The 23,125-nt window shown below is 40.4% G+C and overlaps 1 protein-coding gene and 1 pseudogene across 3 annotated transcripts in view; one reads left to right on the top strand and one right to left on the bottom strand.

Moving 5' to 3' along the window:
* The window catches only part of plxna2 (plexin A2), a 555,589-nt gene that overhangs the window by 167,716 nt on the left and 364,748 nt on the right, over nucleotides 1–23,125 (bottom strand). For all 3 annotated transcript variants that reach the window (XM_008116576.3, XM_062978633.1, XM_062978634.1), the window contains 2 exons: nucleotides 22,429–22,525; nucleotides 13,627–13,826 (listed from right to left, as the gene is read on the bottom strand). In XM_008116576.3, coding sequence (XP_008114783.1) covers nucleotides 13,627–13,826; nucleotides 22,429–22,525 — 297 coding nt within the window. The remainder of the gene's footprint in view (nucleotides 1–13,626; nucleotides 13,827–22,428; nucleotides 22,526–23,125) is intronic.
* Nucleotides 18,896–18,987, top strand: LOC134299072 (U6 spliceosomal RNA; annotated as a pseudogene).

A 23,125-nucleotide genomic window follows, 5' to 3' on the forward strand; every position in this document is an offset into this window, starting at 1 on the left:
TTTTCATTTCTGATATTATCATGCACTCTACATGGGACTACCACTGAAAAAACTTCAATTTGCCCAGAATGTCACATGTTCAGTCTAAGAAATTTGTAACCTTTGTTTTGCGTAATTAACAGTCAACTTCCAAACTAAATAATAGAGACCGACAGTTAATTTTATAGTTTTTAAAAGTCTGAGTCCAGATCATTTGAAATAAAATAAAACAGAATAGAACAATAATATTATTATTGATGTTCTTTCCTTGTCACGACCCAGGCTACAGAGCACCAATAACCATACGCAGAGGCCAGATTCTATCTAATATCTTTATTAAGGAAATATATAAAGTTAATAAAAGCAAATGTAAAAGTTAGTCCAGAAGCAGACCTTTCTGGAAAGGTCAAAATTAGTCCAAAGAAACAATGTCCAATATGAAATATTAAGGTCCAAAGTTGTAATCCAATAACCGAAACACTCACTTTGCCAGGCAAAGTGAGGGGAGATGACAAGGTCCTTTAGTCCATGAACTTGAGCAAGGCTAGGAATTAACTTGATACTTGAAAACAAGGCTTGAATCGTGGCACAAGGTAACAAGGAACAAGAACAAGATCCGTGGAATTACTTGGTAAAATCCGTGAAACAAGGCAAGGTTTAGTCCTGAAAGGCGAGGCAAGGTCCGTAGGTAAACAAGGCTGGGAAACAGGAGCGAAGGCTTGAAAACAAGAACAAGGCTTGAACAGGAACGAGGCTTGGATCGGAGCGCGCTGTCCAGACACAACTCGCTCCGGAGGCTGACGAATTGACTCCGCAAAGTTACTCCGCGGGTAAAACACCTATATAGAGTCTAACTTTCCCGCCGAGAGCAGTTCTCTGGGAACCAGAAACGAAAGCTAATCTCTGAGACCAGATGTTTGACTCCTTAAAGATTCTCATGGAAAGCAGGCTTAATTGGCTAAATTCTTAGCAATTATTCTAGCACTCCTGCGCGAGGCCGCTTCCAAACCTCTCTGTTGTTTACAAAACTCATGGCGAGAAAACACAGGAGATGTAGCCTCAGTGTTTGTTTGACATACTTCTGGAACATAACCCTCTTGCAGGTGCAAGGTTCCCAGATCTGGCTGGGAAGAATCTGTCTGGGAAGAATCCAGTTCTGACTGGGAAGGTAAAAAACCCAAGTTTTCTTCTTCATCAGGCATCACAATGTCATGAGCAGGACTACAAGGCCCATGGGTCATCACACTATCCCCCTCTTCAAGCCCCCTCCCAAACTGGGACTCTCTCCCCGAGGCGCGAGGTCGTGGCTTGGCGGGATAGGTCTGATGAAAGCGACGGGTTAGATCAGGAGCATGGACTGTGGAGGCGTCTTCCCAAGAGCGTTCCTCAGGGCCAAAACCCACCCAGTCAATGAGATATTGCAGGCGGCGGCGGTGAAAGCGAGAATCCAAAATGTCCTGAACCTCGAACTCGTCCTCCCCATCCACCAAAATAGGGACGGGGGCCGGCCGGTCTACATCTGGCCGCACACCATCCGCCGGAAGGAGCAGGGAGCGGTGAAACACTGGGTGAATGCGCATTGAACGCGGAAGTTGGAGTTTGAAAGTCACGGGGTTTAATTGCGCCACCACTGAATAGGGGCCAATGAAACGGGCATCTAACTTCCGGCAAGGGCGATGGGAGGGCAAAAAGCGAGTGGACAGAAAAACCCGATCTCCTACCTTGATTTCGGGGCCCGGCTGGCGATGTTTGTCCGCGTGACGTTTATAGTCCTCCTTGGCTTGTTCCAGTTGCTGGAGCAAAAGTTGTTGCACCGCTGTGAGTTCCTGCAGCCAATCTTCTGCTGCGGGAACTTCTGAGGTTTCAATGACAGGGGGAAAGAAACGTGGATGGAAGCCGTAGTTTGCAAAGAACGGCGTTTCTTTTGTAGAAGCCTGGACTCCATTGTTGTAGGCAAACTCCGACAGTGGTAACAGAGAAGCCCAATTGTCCTGTTGGTAGTTTACATAACAGCGAAGGTACTGTTCCAAAGTGGCATTGGTGCGCTCCGTTTGCCCATCCGTTTGGGGATGATGAGCTGAAGATAAACGAGAGTCTATGCCCAATAGTTTTTGTAGTGCCTTCCAGAAACGAGAGGTGAATTGGGATCCACGGTCTGTGACCAAACTCTTGGGCAATCCATGTAGTCTGAAAACATGTTGGAGGAATAAATCTGCAGTCTCTTGGGCCGTGGGAAGGCCTTCACAGGGAATGAAATGGGCTAACTTGGTGAAAAGGTCCACCACCACTAGGATCGTGGTGAATCCACAGGAAGGTGGTAAGTCAGTGATAAAATCCGCAGAAATTATTTCCCATGGGCGAGATGGGGTAGGAAGGGGGTGTAGAAGCCCTGAGGGCTTCTCCCTTCTTATCTTGGAGCGCTGGCATACTGGGCAGGTGTTGACATATTTTTCCACATCTTTGCGGATCTTGGGCCACCAGAAATCTCTTAGGATCAGATGCATGGTTTTAAATAGTCCGAAATGCCCTGCTGGTTTGCAGTCATGACACAGACGAAGTGCTTTTTCCCTGCCCGGTCCGGGTGGGATATAAACATGATTTCTATAGCAAAGCAGTCCATCTTTAAGCGAAAAGGGAAAATGCAGACCTTGACGAAGTTGGTCCTGCGCCCAGGCATCTGCTTGCTGACTAGCCCTGATTTCTTGAGCACAGATGGGTCCTGGAGTAGAGGGAGTTGAATCAATGGGAGTGGATTTGGTGTTCCCCACTGTGAGCGTGGCAAAGTTCTCGGGTTGTAGTAGTTGGGATTCAAAGGTCTCCTTGCGTCCTGCAGCGTATTCCGGTTTACGTGACAGGGCGTCTGCTTGCTTGGTTTGGGCTGGGGTCACATAATGAATCTGGAAGTTGAAACGTTCAAAGAATAAAGCCCAACGTTGCTGCCTCTGATTTAGCTTGCGGGCAGTTCTTAGATGTTCTAGATTCCGATGATCAGTGTGGACTTCAATGGGAAATTTGGCCCCTTCTAGCCAATGTCTCCAAGTTTCAAAAGCTGCCTTTATGGCTAATAGTTCTTTTTCCCAAATGGTATAGTTCCTCTCTGGTGCGGTTAGTTGACGAGAATAATAGGCACAAGGATGAAGGTGATCTCCCACCGGTTGTAGGAGCACAGCCCCAATTGCCACATCAGAGGCGTCCGCTTGCACAACAAAAAGGGTTTCAGGATCTGGATGCTGAAGGATTGGCTGGGATGTGAATAATTTCTTTAGTTGCTGGAACCCTTTCTCTGCTTGATCAGTCCAGCGGAAGGGCTGTTTTCCACGGATGCAGCTGGTGATTGGGTCAGACCAGCGGGCAAAATCTGGAATGAACTTGCGGTAATAGTTCGCGAACCCCAAGAATCGCTGCACCTCTTTCTTGTTGGTTGGCGCCCGCCATTCCAATACTGCTGAAACTTTTGTCGGGTCCATGGAGAGCCCTAGAGGCGAGATGCGGTACCCCAGGAAATCTACCTCTTGTAGATCAAAAGCGCATTTTTCCAGCTTGGCATAAAGTCCATGATCCCGCAATCGTTGTAACACCATTTTAACGTGGTTCTCATGTTCTGATTGTGATCTAGAAAACACCAAAAAATCGTCCAGGTAGATGATCAAGAACCGATCTAGATAGTCCTGAAAAATGTCATTGACAAAATGCTGGAACGTTGCGGGAGCTCCGCATAAACCATAATTCATAACTCGGGACTCGAATAATCCGAATTTAGTCTGGAAGGCGGTCTTCCACTCGTCCCCTTCTCTGATGCGAACTAGATTATAAGCCCCCCGTAGGTCCAGCTTGGTGTAGACCTTGGCTCCTCGAAGTCGGTCTAGTAGATCCGAGATTAAGGGCAGGGGATAGCTGTTCCGCTTAGTGATATTGTTCAATGCTCTATAGTCCACCACCAAGCGTAATTCCCCTGACTTCTTCTTCACAAACATCACTGGGGAGGCGGCTGGGGATTGAGAGGGTCTGATGAATCCCTTGCGAAGGTTTGTCTCTATGAATTCCCTGAGAGCTTCTTGCTCTGGTTCAGTCAGGGAGTAGAGATGCCCTCGCGGGATCGGGGCCCCCTCCACCAAGTCAATGGCACAGTCATAAGGTCTATGTGGGGGTAATTTTTCGGCTTCTTTTTCATTGAATACATCCCAATACTCGGAGTACTTCTTTGGCAAGGTGATAATGGGCTCGGTGTCTGTGGCATGGCAGACCTTGGCTACGAGGCAATGGTTTTGGCAGTACTTTGAAGCAAACTGCAGTTCTCTGTTGGACCAGGAGATGCTTGGGTCGTGAAGTGTCAGCCATGGAATCCCCAAAATCACAGGGAAATGGGGAACCTCAGTAACAAAGAAGGAAATCTCTTCCATATGTTCCCTTATCCACATCCTGGTGGGTTCCGACCACTGGCTTACGGGGCCCGTCTTGAGAGGGCGGCCATCGATGGCTTGCACCACACGGGCATTCTTGAAGTCATGATATTGTAATCCCAGAGAGTCGGCATACTCTCTATCAATGAAATTGTTGGTAGCTCCTGAGTCTATCATGGCGTGGATCATGACGGGTCCCTTTTTTGCTGACCATAAGGTGACCACTAGAAGGAACAGGACCCCGGTTGGCGGCTCTTGAATGGGTTTCTTGACCGGGTTGGCGAGCCTCTCTACGCCCGGTCGTTGGCTTCCCCCGCCGGCTGTGTGCCAGCCGCCTCAGACGCCTTCGTCTCCGTGGAGGGCGCCGCCGCAAGACGGGCGGCGGGCTTCCCTTTGGCTGGGCACTCTCTGGCGAAGTGGCCCCCATTTCCGCAATACCAACAGAGATTTAGGCGTTGGCGGCGGGCCTTCTCGGCGGCATCTAATCTGGGACGCACATTGCCCAACTGCATCGGCACCTCCTCGCTCCCTCTGGGGTATGGGGATGGTGGTGGGGGTCTCCACACTGGACGCGGCTGAACGCTGGCGGGAGCGGGGGGTTTTGCCCCAGCTCTACCGCTCTGGCCTCGTACCCACTGTTTCCTGTTGGCAATCATGACTTCAGCCCGTAAACATTGATCGATGAGTGCTTCAAGCGTTTGGGGAGGATCCACCTTGGAGATTTCCTCCAGCATTTCAATGTTGAGACCCTCCCGAAATTGTCCTCTGAGGGCAACATCGTTCCAGCCGGTGTTGTGGGCCAGCACTCGGAACTCGGCTATGTACTGAGACATGGGTCTGTCTCCTTGGAAGAGGCGGCGGAGTTTGTGACCGGCTGCCTCCAAATTGTCCTCGATTCCCCAAGTCTCCTTAAGGTGGTCCAAGAAGCGTTGCGCTGATCTTAGGTGTGGAGAGGCTTGGTCGAACAGTGCCGTCGCCCAGTTGGCCGCTGGCCCGTCTAGAAGACTGTAAACCCACGCCACCTTGATGTCTTCTTGGGGAAACTCGGCAGCACGGGCCTCTAGATAAGCTTGGCATTGGCGACGGAAAACATGAACCTTAGAAGCTTCTCCAGTAAACTTGGTTGGCAACGCCATGGCCGGAAGACGGATTCCGCGTTCCTTCAAACCCTTTATTTCCCCATCCTGTGCATTGAGCTTATCACGGATTCGGTCCACCTCATCCTTGTCGATGGTGTAGGTAATCGGCTGGCCGCCCGGTCCAGGTCCGGCTCCGGTAGACATTCTGGCCGAGGTTAATTGGTGCTTAGGGCGGCGGAGTCAAACTGTCACGACCCAGGCTACAGAGCACCAATAACCATACGCAGAGGCCAGATTCTATCTAATATCTTTATTAAGGAAATATATAAAGTTAATAAAAGCAAATGTAAAAGTTAGTCCAGAAGCAGACCTTTCTGGAAAGGTCAAAATTAGTCCAAAGAAACAATGTCCAATATGAAATATTAAGGTCCAAAGTTGTAATCCAATAACCGAAACACTCACTTTGCCAGGCAAAGTGAGGGGAGATGACAAGGTCCTTTAGTCCATGAACTTGAGCAAGGCTAGGAATTAACTTGATACTTGAAAACAAGGCTTGAATCGTGGCACAAGGTAACAAGGAACAAGAACAAGATCCGTGGAATTACTTGGTAAAATCCGTGAAACAAGGCAAGGTTTAGTCCTGAAAGGCGAGGCAAGGTCCGTAGGTAAACAAGGCTGGGAAACAGGAGCGAAGGCTTGAAAACAAGAACAAGGCTTGAACAGGAACGAGGCTTGGATCGGAGCGCGCTGTCCAGACACAACTCGCTCCGGAGGCTGACGAATTGACTCCGCAAAGTTACTCCGCGGGTAAAACACCTATATAGAGTCTAACTTTCCCGCCGAGAGCAGTTCTCTGGGAACCAGAAACGAAAGCTAATCTCTGAGACCAGATGTTTGACTCCTTAAAGATTCTCATGGAAAGCAGGCTTAATTGGCTAAATTCTTAGCAATTATTCTAGCACTCCTGCGCGAGGCTGCTTCCAAACCTCTCTGTTGTTTACAAAACTCATGGCGAGAAAACACAGGAGATGTAGCCTCAGTGTTTGTTTGACATACTTCTGGAACATAACCCTCTTGCAGGTGCAAGGTTCCCAGATCTGGCTGGGAAGAATCTGTCTGGGAAGAATCCAGTTCTGACTGGGAAGGTAAAAAACCCAAGTTTTCTTCTTCATCAGGCATCACAATGTCATGAGCAGGACTACAAGGCCCATGGGTCATCACATTCCTAGTTGTTGAGAAATAGGGATGAAGACGTCATGTCATCAATCAGGATTTCAAGAGATTTGAAATAAGCTGTCGACACTTCTTTCCTTAGGCAAGTCTTTTACAACCCAGATATTATATTAATAGTACATGTTTACTTTTTATTTGCAAATATTTTAATTTTATTTTGTGAGCACTCAAATTTTATTGGTACTTTATTTTTGTTTAATTATAACCTGCTGCTTCAAGAACAACTGATATGAAATGGGCTGTGGATTTGTCAAAATAAGAAAAAAAGAAAACAAAAGAAAGAAAAGGGAGAATGTTGAAACAAAGCTTAAATCTTTTTGCTTAGAAGGCTGACTAATAAATCAACTTAATTCTACCAGTCAGAAAGTTCTGAGTCACCAAATGTAGGTTGCATAAGAACTTAAGACTTCTCACTGGAGCAATTTTACATTGATTCAATGTAGCATTTCCCATTTCGATCTATAACCTATACTGCATAGGTCTATAAAAAGGAGAATGAGTGGTGGTGGTGGTGGTGGTGGTGAAGGAACCTCTGAGATAGCACCTCTGAGATGAATTTATTTTTATTTTAGAACGAGCTTTTGTGGATATCCTTTCATTTCTTCAGATATAAAAACATATCAAAATCTCAGATCATGAAGCATATTTATGCTGGTTGTGAGATGGGATAAAACGGAATAGAATTCAGAAAGATGCAAATAGTGAACCTTACACTAAATTCTCAAAGAGGTTTGTGAGCTGATACAGGACTTTCAGATCTTTACAGTGACCAAATGGAATCTGAAAATAATAAATCTGCTTGCCAAAAGCCAGGACATAATGGCATGAGGTTTGTAATATGCATTGGAAACCATTTTGCAAAACTTCCCACTCGTGCATAGTTGTGCGTTGCAGGACAAAGCTTCTAAGTCACAACTACACCTTCCCTTTGCAGAACACACAAAACACAAAAAGGCCTTTCATTGCAAAATTATCTTTATTTTTAATCAATATTTTAAATGTTTATAGGGGCAGTGCTTCAGTATGCAGATGAACAAAAGTGAATATTTGTGAACCCTTCACAGAGTAAAAGCCTGATCTTGTGAGATTGTGAACTTTTGGAGTTGCATAATTCTCATGAAAAAACCAAAACGAAAAAGAAAAGGGAGCATGGACAAAGAGAGGGAATGCATAAGTTGGGAGGATTATGTTCCAGGATTTGCAGTAAGCTAAACACATATTGAGGTTTCTCAAAGTGCTCCCAGAAAGGTTTGATGTGATAAGAACAGGGGCTAGATAGGCATACTGGTCTCAAGCAAGATAGATTTGCAATGCCAGAACCTTTTTAGGAGCCTCATCTGATCATTTCCTCAGCTCCCCAGGGGTTAAAACCTTCTTTTAAGTTTTTCCTTTTGTTATATATGCAATAGCAAGGACTCATTAGTATACATATATAGTGTGCACTGAAACTATTACACTGGTTAACACACGTATTGGAGCTTGAAACATTAGCCCTGTTTTGGGGTATATTTGACATGCTGATTCCAAAAATGGCACCAGCTCTAGTTCAGTTCTAGTTTTTGAGATACAGAACACATGACATCTACTAGTCGCTATCTGCTTGCCCACAGAAAACCATGATAACCACATCTAAGAATCAGAGCTGATGAGGTCAATCCAATGCAATTTTCTGGATCAGTGCTCCAAATAATCCTAGCAACAGGTCTAAAAACAAGACACCAAGGGTTTTTTTTGGGGGGGGGGGAGAGAGGTGTTTATCGTTGTTCTTTCCCCTATACATGAATTGGAATGCATAAATTCAATGTAGCCTTTTACCTGGTTTACCATTGCAATTTCCTTGTTTGAAGACTGTGATGTGTAATCCGATATTGTATGTCCAGGAATACACTGCAACTGTTTTAGGATCTTTCTATTTCTAATGTCAGACTTGTGTGCATCTATCCTGTAACATAAAGACTGTCCTCCTTGTCCAATATATAGCAGGACTGACATAGGATGGGTTATACCTCATGGAATGATAAGCAAGTAAATGCTCTCCAGACCTGGTTGATATTACTGGTCCCTAAAATATTTCTGTCCAACCCTTCTCATTATTATGCTGCAGCACGGCTACTTCTTTGAAAATGACTGCTTTAGTTTAGCTTCTTTCTGCCAAAATTATTGGTTTTTGAAATCTAAAACTCATAATTTCAAGATGAACCATCATATATCATTTGTGGATTTTTAATCCTCTCCTCCCATTTTTTAATCGTAGTTCCAAGCAGATATTTTGGCTTTTGTGACTATTACCTTAGAAAGACAAAGAATATTTTCAGCATTTTTCATCCAGGTACAGAGTGCCTTAATGCACTAGTAAATCTTGCATCTGATGACATAGACTGCATCCACAAAAGCTTATGTTAGAAATTTCTTCTTTCCATTTAATATCAAAGATGCTACTCACTTCTTTCATATCTTTTAATGCTAAAACAGTTATCATGGCTATCTTTAGGATATGGACAATGAAGATGTCTTGTTGGGGGATGAGGGTGGGTGGGGAATTCAATCAGTATGAGAATATTTTAAGCATTAAAATGGAATTTTTATTCTTTTTATCATTTTTTTGTCCTTTCAAACATTCTGTTATTTTTGTGTGGTTTACTTTGTACATAGCAAAACAATGAAAGCCCTAAAACATACTCATAAAGTACAATAAAAATAACACTTTTGACTATTTTAGTGCTTGCATGTGTGAGAGCTAAATAAGCAAAGATTTATATCCATATCTAAACCACTGATAAAATATTTACTATAGGTTAGATAATAACTACCAAGACAAAGCTTACTTTGAAGGTGATTTTGAGTGTGGACTGGTATCTCCATGTACCATCTACCCATGCTTTGCTTTCACAACAGCTTTCAAGGCAGGATTTGAAAGTGAATTTAATTTATAAATGACAAAGTGCAATAATATATTTCTTATCAAGAAGTAATAAATTGAGTAACAAAAGATTTATTTGAAATAAAAATAATAACTTGTACAGATAATCAGAAGTCATACCATCACCAAGTAAGGACATGGTTTTTTATTAAAGTCTTTGGGCATTTGCACATATTTGTGATTTTAAACTGTTGTAAAATCTTTCAACTTATTGAATTGTTTAATGGGTTTTAAACTGTATATATTATCATCTACTGATTTAAATTCTTGAATTATTTCAATTAGTTTGAACCAATTTTATTGCATGATGCCCTGAGATTTTTGATACAGAACAGGATATAAATATTTTAAGAAATATTTTTAATGGGCAATCTTATCAACTAATGCACATAGAATGAGTCATGTGGTATTTCGTTGAGTTCATTGAGAACTAACAAGTGTTCCTTCCAATATAAGACCTTCTCTTAATCAGTCTCCTTTTTCTGTATAATGGCTGAGTTCCTAAACCATCTCTTCCAATTTTAATGGGTTTTTGTTTTCTCTCACTTCCTCTCTCCTGTCTGTATCACACTGTTGTCAAGACCAAGGGCTACCATAATAAATGCAATATGAATGTGCATTATTGTATGTTAGCAATGAGTGGAAATGCATAATTCAAGCCCTTAATGTCCCAAACACCTTAAGAATAAAGTATTAAATAGAAAATAATGTACAATATGTAATTATGATTATTTAAAACACACTAACACCCTCCTCAAAGATGTAAACAATGATGCAAAATACCCTTATCCCATCTGGCACATCTAATATAAATAGCTATAACTAGGACTATATTTGCACATTTCAATAAAAACAGAGGCATGCTGCAAACATAAACAAACTTAACCACTTCACCAAGCCACCCAACTAATAACCCTTGAAGAATATATTTTCCATTGTTCATGCTCTATTGACTCACTCTCTTTGTCTAGATATGTTGAAGGAGTTCTGTGTTTAGGACCTACCTTTAAGAAAATAGTATCATCCACTCAAGAAAGTTGATAGAAAGAGATCTTGTTTCACATTCCCCTGTCCTCTGCCTTTCTCTTGCTACTTTATCTTCCATGTCTTATTCAATCTCTCCCCACCAAAGAAATCTAGCATGCGATATCTAGTATGAAGTATGCCAAGGTTCTTAATGATGTAAAACAGCCTGAATGTTATACCTAACTGAAGTTGCATGCTTCATTAAAAAAGCATACTCTAGACCAGATTATCCTAACCTAGCCCTCCAGATGTGTTGTTACAAAACTCAAGTGGGAATGTTTGTCTAATTATTACATCTGGAGAACACCAGGTTGGGGAAAGGCTGCCATAGGATACGGAGCAACTCTCATATGTTCATAATATCTCTGTTGCTTAATCTGTTTCACATATGCCTAATTTTATATGTTCTTTGGCCAGACATTAAACACAAATTGTTCAATCTCCATGCTGAATTTGAATTAAACATAACATTTAAAAAATACTTGCTTGACAAGGTACTTTTTTATGTTGGGTAATATTTTATACACTCATGATAACTAGAAGTGATATCAACTGGACACTTGCATTCAACCTATAAATCACTGTAATGAATAAAGCAAATGCAGAACTAGAATTCAACAAGTAAATGGAAACTAGGGAGTTCTTTTTCAAACACCCTGTATAAAGGCCACAGATTGTGTTTTTTTGGGGGCAGGGTTAGGTTTGTTGTCTTAATAATGCTGCAGAAAGCTGCTCTTAGCACCTTTACTTTCTATTAGCTTTCAAGTTTTCATAGGATTATTGCCCTGTACTAGCCTGCAATCCATAGAAATCAATTACAGACTAATTACTTCCATGTTTTAATTAGTATGCTTGCTGAAGGGCAGAAAGTACACCCCCAAATTGATGGCTAAGTTTGACAACTGAGTGTGGGTGGTCAAGATTAATATAAGTACATACAAGTCATATATTAAAAATAGTAGGCCTAAATTTAACACAATGTTGGTGCGATAATAGCACCACAATTCAGCATTCTTCCCTTCTCCTCCCCTCTGTTCTCCCCACCCGCTTCACTTTCACTTCTCTGGGCTGCCTGAAAACAGGGTCCAAGAAAAGTGAATGATGTTCATAGACACCCAGAAGATTTTTTTTCAGGCTTGTGTGTGTGCACAGGAAAGAAAGATTACGCTTTCTGCTTCTGCTAGTTTCCTCTGTTCACTCAGTAAATTCCAACTTTAGATCCTGCCCTAATTTGATACAAAGTTCCATGTTGCTTTATTTGTTCCTCTTTCTTTCATCTTATTTTATAATGAGCTGGACAAAATGAGTTGCAAACAGGTACAGATTACTTTCTCATATATATGTATGTGGGTGGAATTGACTACACATAACTACTTAGAGCCAAAACCTATCAATTTATTCCCAGGATGGTATATAGGGATGAAACCTGAGATTCTCTGCAGATAATTAAACTTTTTCCTATGTTACATGTTTTGTTGCATATTAATGATATGTAACAAATCTGACCCAAAATGAGAACTGAGATCTAGAATGATGTAGTAGTTAAAGAGACATGCATTTTTAATAGTCATCAAGTTCACTGGGTGGCTTTGGTCCAATCACACTTCCTTTAGAAACTCCATATCTCTCACAGAGTTGAGTATAAATTGAGTCAATTCATATCTACATATGACATCTTGAGCACACTGAAAGGATGAAAATGGAATTAATAGGAGCAAATTATAAGCTTCTATTCATGAAAGATTTTTTGTCCCATATGCATGAAGAAATGTCATGAAATGGCATTGACTGACTGTCCCTCCCTCCCAATCAGGAGGTATAACCCATATGTAATTAGATCCAAAGAGGGAGATTTAATGAATAGTCAGGGCTTTCACATATCACAAAATCAGTCCAATGACTTCTGAGATAACTCAGTTTTAAAACAATGTGATCTACACAATGGAAAGAATACTGCAGAAAAGTAAGGAAGAATGATGATTATAATAAACTGAGACCAATGCAGTATTTGTTTTTACAACTGAGTCTTCCTCAGATTTAAAACACACATTTTTTTTTTTGCTTCTTCTGCAGAATGTACAGGCAGTAGAATTTTAGAATAAGTATAAATGACCATCTGGCTAAAAATACATTTATTTAACTATTTTAGGTGGATTCCAAAGTTGGCTAACATAAATAACCAGATACAAAACACTGATGATTTTTTTTAAAAAAAACCCAACCAAATCCATAAAATTTCACAGTTGAAGCCAAAGAATTGAGTTAGAGGGGAGAAAATAATATCAGAGGCTGACAAAATATAATTCTGATTGGTTGATTCCACGATTTTTTTTTCTGCTAGTACACCTCTGCTAATCTTTTGACTTTGCATGATAATAACACAATGTGAGCCGCCCCAAATCCCCTCAAGGAGATGGGGCAGGATTTAAAAATATAGTTATTATGTATTATTATTAATAAAATATTGCCTGGTGCTGAAAAGGTCTAAGAAGCTATGAGGTACAACCATTTTGAGATGTAGAAACAATTGTGAAGATCACATCATGGGTGAGCCCCATGATTCCATAGCCTCATAGCTCTCACTGATGAAAGGACCTCTGACAACGGCTCTTAACTATCAAGAAATTCTTCCTAATATTTAGGTGGAACTTATTTGCTTGTAATTTGAATTGATTTCTGTGCTAGTCTCTGGGGCAGCAGAAAATAAATGGGGCCCAGCTTTTACACAAAATCCTTTCAGATACATAAAGATGGCTATTGTGAAATCTCTTCAAGTTAAAATTTCTTGGCTCCACAAGCTGCTTCACATCAATTTTGGTTTCCAGATATGTGAAGACAATAATATCTATTGTCATATGTATATTAAGACAGTTTTAGAATACCAACAATTGGATTTGTTACAAAAGAAAGTTATAGTAAGTACTAATTGAACAAGCAAACAAATAAAGAACTGAACATAAAAGAGAGAGAAGAAAACCCATTTAATTACCTCAGTGATACGTGGATTGGAGCACTTGACATTCCTGCTTGACCAGTCAAGCCACCTTCCCCATCCACCAATTGGAGAAGGGCAGTGCTGACGCAAAGTGCATCTTCCTTCTCCAGTGCACCAGCCACACTCAAATTTCTGATCTGCTTTCAGGCACAACCCACAGCTTTCCCGCTGGGCTGCACACTTGTACAGATGAACTGTGGAGACAGAAAATAGGAGGGTGAGTGACAAGCAGCAGGCTCCTGCCAAACCAAATGAGATACATTTGCTAGAAAGTATGAACAGAAGTTTCTGCTGATTCTTGTACAACATTAGTCACTAAAATTCTTGTTTTAGCGCATTTACCGGTCATCCTGCAAAGTTAGGCAACGCATGTTTGTTATCCAACCATGAACCCAAGGCTAACTCCATCATTAGGTTGGCCAAGGAAGCTTCTTTGAGTCATATGGTGACCTCTGTTCAAAGCAAATGTTAAAGATCACAACTAGCTCTTTAGAGTTTGAAAACCATAATAATCATTATTTGTTGTCTTATGTTGCTTGGTGAATCTTCCTTTCCCAAGTTTAAAGATTTTTCCAGACTCATGTTGTGTTACAGAATCCATACAGGACTATACCCAAAATGTAGACATTCTATAGTACTGCCATATCCAGACTTCTAAACAATATCTTCAAACTTTAGCCACCTGTGACAAATATAATTTTCATAGAAAAAAATATAACTGTACATTATAAACAAATCTCAAACATATTGGCCCAAACAGTGTTTCATAGAATTATAGACTCATAGAGCTGGAAGAGACCTCATGGGCCATCCAGTCCAACCCCCTGCCAAGAATCAGGAAATCGCATTCAAAGCACCCACAACAGATGGCCATCCAGCCTCTGCTTAAAAGCCTCCAAAGAAGGAGCCTCCACCACAGTCTGAGGCAGAGAGTTTAACTGCTGAACAGCTCTCACAGTGAGGAAATTCTTCCTAATATTCAGGTGGAATTTTCTTTCCTTTAGTTTAAAGCTATTGTTCCACATCCTAGTCTCCAGGGAAGCAGAAAACAAGCTTGCTCCCTTCTCCTTAAATTTTAAATTTTAACTAATGATGATGCTGAGAAGCAGATATGACATACTGAAACTGTTGGCAGGTTGGCCCCAATTTGGAAAGTGGGAAAAACCATTGAAATGAGTTTGCAAAATAAAATATGTGCAAAGTTAGTCCTTCTGGCAAGCCTGTTGTTAAATCCAGTATTCTGGCTATTCAGTGAGATCAGAATGTGTCCATCCAATGGATTGGGAAAAATAATAAAACAAAATAAAAGATAAAATATGCACTTGTAAAATTCTGACATGGAGGCTTATGAAGGAAGCATTTAACTTTCACTATCTAACTGTTTTCAGAGAGACAGTCAAAAGGATCCTGAGGTGCAAGGAACCAGCTAAGCTTTTCCACATTTGTAGAATAAATTGCTCATTCTCCCTGTTTTAGTGGCTCCCTCTCCAGTTTTATGTAAATGGCAGCAGTCATGTTACAACCAAAAACAGAACTCAAAAACTATGTTAAAGGTTATGTAAGGTCTCTGCTTGCGCATGAGAGTTTGCACAATGTGGGTATATAAACTTTTCTCCTTCCTGTTGAATCTTTCCACAGATGTTCTTAGGTATTATTTCTTCCATGCCTGAATTGGATGGCAAGCTTCAAAACCTCTTTGTTTAGTTTCCTCTGCTGGTTTCAACCAAGAAAGACCTCATTGAAAACAATGTCTCCATTCCCAGGGAGCCTGGCGGGACTTCCAATATATCAGGTTCCACAGTAAACGTCAAAAGTGCTCAAAAGCAAAACATAGTTCAGATGGGAACAAACAGGACCCACTAAATGGATGTCCTTGCTGCCATAAAAATCAGATTGTTTAATGGGTATTCATTTCATGGAGCAAGTCTGCTGTTTGCACAAGGCTTGCTTTGATCTGAACTGCCAGAGATTTAGTCTTATAACAACTGACTTGGATACCATGTGTATTTTTCTATGCATTCCACCTGTACTGGCAGACACCATTAAATAGTTTTTTTTGGCAAATTAAGCATAAATTTACTCATCAGAAGTACATATTTTAGTATACAATACATGCTGTTTGCAATCAACTTGAATTAAAAAAAAATATGACTACAGATCTTGTTCATGGTTCAGTGTAAATGGTGACCAGTGTTTACAGCCTTTATATGTTTAAGGGCTGTCAAATGTAGATTGCTTTATATAAAGTTGTCACAACTGGGCAATGATGCAGTACATAGCAACAGGAAGGAAACAAGGGTGACAATTAAAGGTGTGAGATTTTTTTTTATCAAACTTTACTTTCTCCAAAGAAAATTTCATGTCCATCTATATATATAAAAGAGTGATGGAATCTTGGCGACCAATAAAACAACAAAACTAAACACCCCACAACCTTGAAAATTGACAGTACAACCCTCATCCATTCCTCTAGGTTGATACAACAAAAAGAAAAGAAAAATAAACTCCTAATTAGAGGGAGAGGAATAATTGTTTGTATCCAATTGCTGCCAGTTAGAAGGCTAAGCCCCACTTGGTCTCCTAGCAACCCACTCAACCCATAGGACAGGCAGAGTTAGGCCTAACTTAGGCCTCTTCCACACTGCCTATAAAATACAGATTATCAGATTTGAACTGGATTATATGGCAGTGTAGACTCAAGACCCTTCCACACAGCTATATAACCCATTTATAATCTTATATTATCTGCTTTGAACTGCATTATCTTGACTCCACACTGCCATATAATCCACTTCAGTGTGCATTTTATCCAGCTGTGTAGAAGGGGCCTCATATAATCCAGTTCTAAATATACAGTAGAGTCTCACTTATCCAACATAAACAGGCCGGCAGATGTTGTATAACTGAATATGTTGGATAATAAGAAGGAATTCAGGAAAAGCCAATTAAACATCAAATTAATCATTATACAAATTAAGCACCAAAACATGTTATATAACAAATTAGACAGAAAAAGTAGTTCCATGCGCAGTAATGCTATGTAGTAATTACTGTAGTTACAAATTTACCACCAAAATATCATAATGAATTTAAAACACTGATTACAAAAACATTGACTACTAATAGGCAGACTGCGTTGGATAATCCAGAACATTGCATAAGCGAATGTTGGATAAATGAGATTCTGGAGTAAACAACAAAATCACTGAACCTAATCACACTAAATTTGGCCACAAAATACATAGTCATCCAAAATATGTTTTTTAAAAAAAACTTAGAAAAATAATGTCCAAATTAAAGGACGAGGAAAACCTGTTTTTTCCCCTTGCTGCCAGTCAGCAGGGTAGGCCCCGCCCACTTTGTATCCTAGCAACCCACATAGCCAGAATGCGAAGGCAGAATAATCTACAGTATCTGCTTTGAACTGGATTGTCTTGAGTCCACAGTGCCATATAATCCACTTCAGTGTGGATTTTATACAGCTGTCTAAAAGGGGCCTCATATAATCCAGTTCTAAGCAGATAATATAAGACTATAAATATAATATATAATAATTACTGTGGTATAATAATACAGAACAATACAATATCTAAAATCAGGACAGTAAATAAAGAGCAACACTCTGAAAATGGGAATTCCAGACAGGAAACAACCAGGGCCAGCTAACACCTCCCAACAAAGGAATCCCCTAGGCAGGAAACAGCCGGGCTTTGAAGCTGCAAGGCCATTAAATGCTAATCAAGGTGACTAATTGCAGCATTCATACCTGCTACACTAAGACTATTAATTGCTATTCAACCTGGCCAACCAAGGATTCCACAAGGTAGAAAGCGGCCAGGCTTACAAGCAACAAGGCTATTCAGTGCTGTTCGTCCTGGCCAACCAAGATTTTCCCTAGATAGAAAACCCCTAGATTTTGAAGCCACGAGGCTACTCCATCCCATTCAACCTGGCCAATGAAGGATGCCCCTATGTAGAAAGCGGCCAGGCTTTGAAGCGGCGAGGCTATTCAATGCAATTCAAGCTGGCCAAAAAACCATTTCCCCAGAACGCAAGTACCCAGCCTTCCAAGCAGCAAGCCTATTCAATTGTATTCCACCTCAGCAAACAAGGATTCCTATAAGAAAAAAATGGCCAGGCTTTGAGGCTGCAAGGCTATTCACTGCTATTCCACCTGGCCAACAAAAGATTCCCATAAGCCACAGCAACGTGTGGCCGGGCATAGCTAGTTTTCTATAAATGAAATGCTATATACTTGAAATACATTAGGAGAAGCAGATGTGCATCTACATAACCAACAAAATCATGGCTGAACTTGAGTCCACAACAATGAAGAAAAAAAATGGATGTTAAAATTGCCATAGCGAAAAGCAACCAATACAAATACAGAGTAAAAGCCTATGAAAAGGAGCCTTTGAATTAAAGCAGAATACACTATATGGCTGTTCTCCATAGTACAAGACATTTTCTCAAGACAAAAGCTCCCAGGACTCATATGGGGTTACACTTCAATTTTCAATAAGTCAAACACAGTCTTTAGGACTTTAATCTTAAATGATAGACATAAAAGTTTTGCTGAGTATATGGGGACATCAATTTACAATTTATTTCAATGACTGGTAAAGATAGAAGGGTTGTTTTTAGAAAGAGAGAAAGTAGTAATGCCCAAACCCATGTTATAATGAATGTCTTCATTATTTCCATCCCCCAGGTGTCAAAGGACTTCATTCTTAAAGTACAGATGTCAGGGAATTCAGAAGTGGAGGAAAGTGATTTTTTTCTGTTCAGAAAGTTATGGGCCAGTTATTAGCCAAACTAAAGTCCCTTTTCAAGTCTGGCTTTGGCTCATACTCCATTTTCTGCCAATCATCCGAACCCAATAGCCCTAAGCAAATGTACTTGGGAAGGAGTTGTTAGCAGGGGAATAGTAAAAGGGCGAGGGATGGCAGACTGTGAACTTTTTTTATCCTGGATGTTTCCAAGAATGCTCAAGAGTATAGTTGTCTGACAGAGTTCATGCTGTTGTATTTTTCATTTCTTTCCAGTGATTAATTCCAAAGACACTGTAAACTACAACTCCCTTGTAACCCAAGAGGAATGAACATGCCAGAGGAAAAGGTGGGTTGAGCATAAACATCAGGAGAAGCTATTCTACTTTCTAACAGTCTTGAATTCTCCAAAGAAAACACCTTATTTGTCTGTTTCAAGACTTACTTTTTTTTAGTTTTTATTGAGTGATTTAATGACTACACAAGGATGACATGCGCTCGCTTCGGCAACACATATACTAAAATTGGAATGATACAGAGAAGATTAGCATGGCCCCTGTGCTGTTTCAAGACTTACTACCTTATAACAGGAATATTAAGCAGAAGGGATTAATGTCTGAGGATGAAACCCCCACAGGCAGGGTATATACAGCACAATAAAAGGCAAGTTTTGTAGTGTAAAAAGAACACTCACACTTACTTGTAAGCTTTTTATGTTTGGTCCTTTACAGGACTAGAATTGAGTATAGGACTCAACATGGTGAACTAGGGTATTCATATGTAGTTGTTAATTCCAGTTTTTAAAGGCCTTTGAGAATATAACGCAAAAAGAACACAGAGATAGCTAAAATTTCTACTTCCTTGCCTCTGGCTGAAATTTAAGGGACATCGAGAAACTGGGTTTTTAAAATAATAATAATAATAATAAAACTTTATTTATACCCCGCCACCATCTCCCCAACGGGGACTCGGGGCGGCTTACATGGGGCCATGCCCAAAACAATACAATGTAAACAGCATATAAAAGAACAGCACAACACAATACAATACAATAAGCAATACAGTAAATAATATCCATTACAAAATAAAACAAGGAGACAATGAAAACAAGGGCAGACCACATGAACATTAAGTTAAAACTCGGGGTGAGAAAGACATAAAAATAAAACCACATCGAACAGGGTCATAAGGGAGTGGGGTATTCTGGAGGATAGATATTAGAGGGAGCAACGGAAAAGAAATATAAAATGGTTACTCTCCAAAAGCACAACAACAAAAACAAAATCAAGACTTGAAGAATGTCGACAAATTGGAATGTGTCCAGAGGTGGGTGATTAAAATGATCAAGGGTCTGGAGAATAAGCCCTATCAAGAGTAGCTTAAAGAGATGGGCATGTTTAGCTTACAGAAGAGAAGGCTGAGCAGAGACATGATGGCCATGTATAAATATGTGAGGGGAAGTCATAGGGAGGAGGAAGCAAGCTTGCTTTCTGCTGCCCTGGAGACTATGACATATAACAATGGCTTTAAACTACAGGAAAGGAGATTCCACTTCAACAGTAGAACTTTCTAACTGTGAGAGCTGTTCAGCAGTGGGACTCTTTGCCCCAGAATGTGGTGGAGGCTCCTTCTTTAGAAGCTTTTAAACAGAAGCTAGATGGTCATCTGTCAGAGGTGCTTTGAATGCGATTTTCCTGCTTCTTGGCAGGGGGTGGGACTGGATGGACCCCGAGGTCTCTTCCATACGATTCTATGATTCTATGAACCTTAAGAAGGGGTCTTCTGCCCGAGGAACTTCTTATTAAGAAATACCATACAAACATTTGGGCTTGCCAGCTTTGATAGGGTTTTTGCTTGTGATACTTCTTATAGGTTCTGAAATGTTGATATTTTGTAGTTTATAGAATATTTCACACCTTATAGTATATAGTTCAGATGCCCATGTTCAAAAATTTATCCCCTTCTTCCCCTTACTATGTTATTGAAAGTCCCAGGTTTAGTTCCTATACAAACCAAGTTTATTGGGAGATCCATGTGATTTTATCTTTAACTTGAAGTATTTGCTGGAAACTCTGGGCGTTATCAAGTGCTCACAATTTCCAGTTCAATATAAATTAACCTAATATTTTCTAAAATTAAATGTGTCTCTACTTGGCTGCCTTTATTATCATGGAACTGGCTAAAATATCCACTCCCAGTAAATACAGCTATTATTTCCAGGACACTGTTTCAACAAGGCTCTAGTAAGGGAACGAGGAATATTTACACCAAAACATTTTTTTAAAAATTGTGACAGAAACAAATTGAAACCATACTGCAAGTTGCTTCTGGTGTGAGAGAATTGGCTGTCTACAAAGACGTTTCCCAGGGGATGTGTTACCATGCTGCTGGGAAGCTAGGGCTGACAAGACGGGAGCACTTCCTGTCTCGTGGATTCAAACTTTCAACCTTCTGGTCAGGGGTTCAGCTGGCACAAGGGTTTAACCATTGCACCACTGCGGCCCACTACCAAAACAAAATGATCCCAATATATAGTATAACATTGCTAAAGTACTTTGGCATTCTTACTCCTAAATAACAACAAAAAAGCTTCAGTGGAAATTGGCAAAAATCGATTTTGGAACTTTTGCATGAATCTAGGTGTGTTATATGATTTGTGAGAGGGGAAATGAGCAGGAAAAACACAAGGGGAAGGGGGAGACTGGGATTTATTTCAAGAAAGAGTTTAGATGTAATCCTGAAAATATGCAAGTGTTATACCCCAGCCTCCTTTGGGTTCTGAACCTGATTCCGAAATTAACTTTGACCAGGATGAAGCGTATTCTGACTTTTTACCTAGTTCTCAGAGCTCCTTTCAATTACAGACCCCAGCTGTGGATAGCTCCAATAATTCCTTAATTGGGAGAGATACTGAAAACATTACTCCCGTGGTAGAACCAGATGTCTTCAGTTCTCCAGGGAATGTATCCTTTAACAGAAGGGAGTTTCTGCATCACCAGAGATCAGAAAAACAAGGGCTTCGAAGGAGTCAACGTTTGGCATCTAGAGGGGATAATGAATAGGAGATTCCCTTGGGAAGCTTTGGGGAGTTTGGTTTCCCTTTGCTGTTTAGATCTAAGTTCCATAAAAGTGTCCTACACTGTGAACAATTTGCGGTGTCAACGTAGCGATCTCCTGAGAACACTTCATCGACTCCAGTTCCCTGATTTCACCAAGCCAAGTCTCCTGTTCCTGGCGGCCAAGCCGAGCCGCGACTCCAGATTTAAACCGGAGTAAATTCACGTCCTTGCCTTGTTCCTGAATTCAGATTGCTTTTAGCTTCGTCTTGTTCCTGCCTTGATACCAAAGACTTCCTAGTGACTTTGGACCTTGTTATTCACTCTTGCTTTCTTGTTGTTTCCCCACTCAAGAACTTCCCAACAGTTTTGAGCGTGTTTCGGTTTCTGGACTTTGGACATTAATATTGGACATATCTCTTCAACTCTTTGGACTAATTCATACCTTATCATAAAGGACTATTGCTCACTCATCCTTTCCACTTTTTCATTCCTGAATTTATAATTGTTTTAATAAAGATATTATATGATTATTGGTCTCTGTTTGGTTTCCAGCGCTCATGCTGCCTTGGGGTGCAACAGCAATTAAAATCAAAACAAAAAGAATCATACTTCCAGATACCTTTTTCCTGTTGTGGATAAACAGTTATAGTTAATATATAATTGATCTTTCTCTCAAATTAAAATAACTGAAATATGTGTGTATCTTTTATTGGATACATCTGCTAGATCTGGAAGTCAGACAAATATAATGCTGTGTTATAAAAACAGTATTTTACTGTTGTAAAAAAGCAACCGCAAAACCCTGACTGTTCAGAAGCCTAGGGTTACTTTTAATGAAACAATACCTTTTATTAACCAACACAATTATCTCAAATGGTTGAGAAAAGAGCCTGAAAAATTCCTTATGGATACCTATCTACCCCACAATGTCCATCAACTGAAAGACATTAAAATAAAGAAATCTTTACCTTTCAAATCCTCTGGGTTGTCAATAATGAAGTTCCCATTCCACACCACAGCAAAATCTACTGCTAAGTTACTTATGTCCATTCCATCATAGAGGTACTATAGAAGAAGGAAAGTAAACATATTTATGTAGACTTTCTGCGAGAAAAAGAGGGAAAGAGCCATTAGAACAGATTTAAAAGATATGTTTGACAAGGCACAGGTCAGAAAACAGTGGCAAGATCTAACTGCCTGCCAATTTTAACATACATTTCTATCATCTGCATGGAAAGAGACACTTCTTGCCATAGTGGGATAATTAAATGAGCTGACAAACCTGGAGAGAGGAAATAGATTAATTATCCAGTTCATGCAGATTGTTCTCACCACTCAATCCTTGGTTTGCCAATAAAGCCCCTTTACCAACAAAAGAATTAATGAGAGGAAAAATAAAATGTTAACAGTCCAAAGAGAAAGCACATTGGTTTCAGAATGGAATATCTAGAAAGAGGGCATACTTGGTTGGCTGACACTCTGAATATTTTGCTTCTGGTGCCTCTTTCAAGAATTTGAATAACATTCAAGAGCTATCATTCACACATTAAACTATCAGAAGTATTAGGAGTTGGTTTATCTGGAATCTTCTGATTGCCTATGGCAGTTTAATTGCTCTGTGTGCATGTGTATGTCTATGTAGCTTGAAATCCAGCTAGTATTTCT

Source organism: Anolis carolinensis, chromosome 4 (assembly GCF_035594765.1).
Source record: "Anolis carolinensis isolate JA03-04 chromosome 4, rAnoCar3.1.pri, whole genome shotgun sequence".
NCBI classification, from domain to species: domain Eukaryota; kingdom Metazoa; phylum Chordata; class Lepidosauria; order Squamata; family Dactyloidae; genus Anolis; species Anolis carolinensis.